At 35.4% G+C, this 4038-nt stretch overlaps 1 protein-coding gene across 1 annotated transcript; it reads left to right on the top strand.

The window, feature by feature from the left end:
• Nucleotides 1-1591: 1591 nt before the first annotated feature.
• EV154DRAFT_485087 (uncharacterized protein) lies at nucleotides 1592-2890 on the top strand (the record flags this gene model as incomplete). Its single annotated transcript, XM_051598724.1, has 3 exons — nucleotides 1592-1950; nucleotides 1999-2706; nucleotides 2842-2890. The coding sequence occupies 3 exons, from the start codon at nucleotides 1592-1594 to the stop codon at nucleotides 2888-2890; spliced, it is 1116 nt and encodes a 371-aa protein (XP_051453826.1).
• Nucleotides 2891-4038: the final 1148 nt, after the last annotated feature.

Genomic DNA, 4038 nt, shown 5'->3' with positions numbered 1-4038 from the left:
TATTACATAGTCACTAATTTAGTCTTGTTCTAATAAATGTTAAGTCTTCTTAACTTTCTTTGCTTTAAACTAAATTTAAACTACAGTCACACACAAGTGATTTTAGCGGAATAGTAAATAAATAAATCAGAAGAATTTGTTATCAAATCTTCAAATGTTAATTGCACAATGAAATAATTTGGAAAACACTTCCAATTTTTTTTATATGATATTTAGTATATATATTTTCATAAAAATAAAAAAAAAATGAAAATCAATATTTTGTGGGTCCACCACGGGCTTCAATTACCGCTCGGCATCGATCTGGCATACTTGAAACTAATCTATCTGCTAGTTCGAAGCTCATTTTTTCCCATTCTTCTTCTATGGCTGCTCTCAAACTACTAATATTGTTAATTGAACCCCTTCGGGTTTTTAGTTTACATTCAAGTGCCCACCAAATGTGCTCAATCGGATTCAAATCAGGGCTTTGTGCTGGCCAGTACTCAAAGCGACTGATTTGATGCGTCTCTTTCCACCATCTTGCATACGCACCAGTATGACAGGTAGCCCCAGCTTCATGGAGTATAAAGCTCCTGTCGTTATTCTTACTCAATTCCTGGAACCAAGGATGAAAGTTACCTGCCAAAATATTGATATATTCATCCTGGCCAACAGTACCGTCAATGATAGTCAAAGGACCAAAACCTTTAGCCCAGAAACAACCCCAAATCATAACACCACCGCCACCCCACTTCACAGTTGGTACAATATGTTTCTCTTGATACCTTTCCCCAACTTTTCTCAAAACTCTAGCACCTCCATCAGCCCCTTTTACCGAGAAACGTGATTCATCGGACCAAACGACACTGCTCCACTGATCTTTGGTCCAATTCACATGAGCTTGTGCCCATCGAAGCCTGTTTTTCTTGTGTCTCTCTGTTAAACGTGGCTTATGTGCTGCATAATAAGATCCAAATCCAAGCTCCTTTACTGATGCGATAATAGTTGCTCTACAGACGTTAATTTCAGCCCTTTGTAACTCTAATTTCAAATCATCATATGTGACAAATGGATCGTCTCTAATGACACGTTCGATATGTCTTTGCGCCCTCTGGTCAATCTTTTTCGGTGCACCGGGTTGCTTTTTAGGCAAAGGACTACCCGTTTCCTTTATCCTTTTAATAACACTTCGCACAGTGGACGGTAGTACGTCGACTGTACCTGAAATGGCAGTTGGTGTTATGCCGTGCTTATTTACGTAAAAAATACCCCAAAGTTTATCTTCTGTTGGTGGATTATAGCTACCACGAGTGTTATTTGTCGAGTCTGTTAAAGGCATACCTGGTTAAATAGTGATATATGAGAGAAAAAACGATTTTATTAAAAGGGGTGGCGTTAAAAAAACGCCAAAAATAAGGTTTCGCTAAAATCACTTGTGTGTGACTGTATTTCTCAGACGTACTAAATTAGACTTGTGATGTAATATCCTTATAGTTCTTACTATGACATTTATTGTTAAGCTTATATTACAAATGGTATCAGCATGGATAAACCTTTGTTAGCTCTAATATGGCTATAGCCTTGCTAGGTCACCACAAACCATGCAAAAATGCTGAGTTCTGAATTTCGCATTATCTTTTCCTGTCCTGAAATCACAAAATTCAAGTTGCCATTTGACAAGCACCCCATTAACACGGATGTTACTTACAAAGCGGTGTCCTCCGGTTATTATCTGGTCTCATCCGTCATCTACGTCGAAGAAATGAAAAAACATATGGTGTTTTTTCAAGCTGTTATCAAGCATCAAACCGCCGAACAATTTGCCTTCTACTTCAAGGCGTTGTTTAAGAAGTATGCAATTGTATCAAAGTTTTTTCTTGGTATACTTTTAGATTTCTATAAAGCTGAGCAACGAGGTTTTCATCAAGCCTGCGATGAGCATTTTAATATGGACGATAAATCTTCTTTGTCATTAATTAAAGGATTTTATTTTCATTGGATGTAATCTGTCCAAAGAATTATCAAAATCCAGAGAATTGTTCCTGCCGGTAAATCTAAAGAATTTATTTCTCTTGCTTACATGTTGCAAAAAACGACCAGGGAAGAGGTCTTCTTTGAAACAGGAAGGAGTCTTAAGACGTTTCTAAATTGCCTTAGTTGGTTGCAATGGTGGTTGGATGACCATGATCGACCTACTATTTTTAATTACGATTCGAATATGAAGCAGGAATTGCAAGAGCATGAATCCAGAACTACGAACGGAATCGAATCTTTTCACAAAAACTTGTGCCGTTTTGTGGACCCTGGACTTTCATTGGGAAATGACCTCCGTCAACTTATGAACGTTGCGCAGGTTTATGGAAACAAATTGGCCAACTACTATGAAAATGTAATCAGTCCTGTTTACGGGTCTAAAAAAAGAAAGACTCAAAGTAAAAGACTCATAAAAACTTTGTACGAAGCATCTGATAGTAGACCACCAGATAATATTAATGCCATCTACAGTGATAAATCCAGCAAAAATAACAAGAAGAGAAGTTTGGACAGTGCTGCTGAAGAAAGCACCAACTTTTACGAGATTTTTGGTGTAGATAAAGATGCAAACAATCACCGTATTGAAGAGAAAAATAAGATGGAAGATGAGATCACGGCTTTCTTTTCGACATATGACGATGATCTTTCATATGGATTTAATGATCTTTGTGATAATTTGAGTATAAAAGGGTAGAATTAAAATATAGAAATGAATAACTAAAGAAATGAGACTCTTTAATCCTTTATTATACGTTGGAGAGTTTGTCATGATAAAAATAGAGGTCCTTTTACATAAAATTATTACTTCAATTAATTTCTGTGTAGATCGAATAAACATTTCCAGAGACTGAGAATTGTTGGATTTGAAATATAAATCAGTAACGACGTGAAACATAGCTTATAATTTATAGTTATGTAAGCCTATGGTTGTATGTCCGGAATTTCCAGCAGAGAAATCATTTATCCATTTAGCAATATGTGCGATGATTGGATTACTTGATTACTCATCGTAGGCGCTAGAAGGAACCGCAGTAAATCAGTCAACCGGGGTCCAATGTAGGGTATGATTTCCAGTTAGAAGATTATGAGAACTGGTACTGTGTCTGTTATAAAATATGAAGTATATTATAACTCAAGACAGATTAAATAGTAATTGTATTCGATTTATTTAGGTGTCAAATACGACATTAATTATGGTGTTTAGGAATGTGAACATTTACAAAACCGTGCGATGTACGAGCCTCAAATAAATAGTAATATCAATCAGCTTTAAAACATTGGGTTAACTTAATAATAAACAAGTATACCAATATCAAGTTATTTACCTTTTCACAAGTAATGAATGTATTGATTCCTTCGGTAAGGAACTCTAAATACTTTCGTATATATATTAGCGCATTTTTATAGAGGAGCAAAGAGAATTGATCTGATCCTGTTAGAAAGTTGTAACACGTTTATTATTAGTCACATAATTAAATCTAAATTAATTTAAAAATGGTTATAACGAATCAAATACCATCAACTATTCGCATATACATACGTTAACCAGGAGGAAAAAGAAAAGGGGAAAAAGAATAAGAATAAAAAGGTTTAAAAAACAAAGCTTGTTTAAATAAGAAAAAAAATTCAGACTCAATTTCTTTTTGTTTGGCAACGCCGTACGCGTTGATTATTTTCTTAAGCATCTGATTCATCAGTCTTGTAAATGACAGATTCAAGGCACTCTCCTATTTTGTTTTCTTGCAAATCTAGATTCATGTGTGCTCACTATAAGTAATTTGGATGTCTCGGCCTGTTGAAAACTGGTATGGGTTTAAACGCTTGTTTCCTTTTTAACTTTACATATCAAGAAAGTACTCCAGGCTCGATCTTCGTTTTTAGTGAACTTATAAAGAATCATGACGTTTCCCCCTGTTCAAAGGCCATCCCGTGTATGATGAGGCAGTTTTGGAGAATCATTATAACCCACTATCACATGTCCCGTTTTCTCATTTTACTTACGTAATCTGAAGCTGTCTTTTT

Source organism: Mucor mucedo (genome assembly GCF_025094135.1).
Source record: "Mucor mucedo strain NRRL 3635 chromosome Unknown EV154scaffold_107, whole genome shotgun sequence".
Classification (NCBI taxonomy): domain Eukaryota; kingdom Fungi; phylum Mucoromycota; class Mucoromycetes; order Mucorales; family Mucoraceae; genus Mucor; species Mucor mucedo.
The sequence above is the reverse complement of the archived record's forward strand: the minus strand, read 5'-3'. Positions and strand labels throughout refer to the sequence as shown.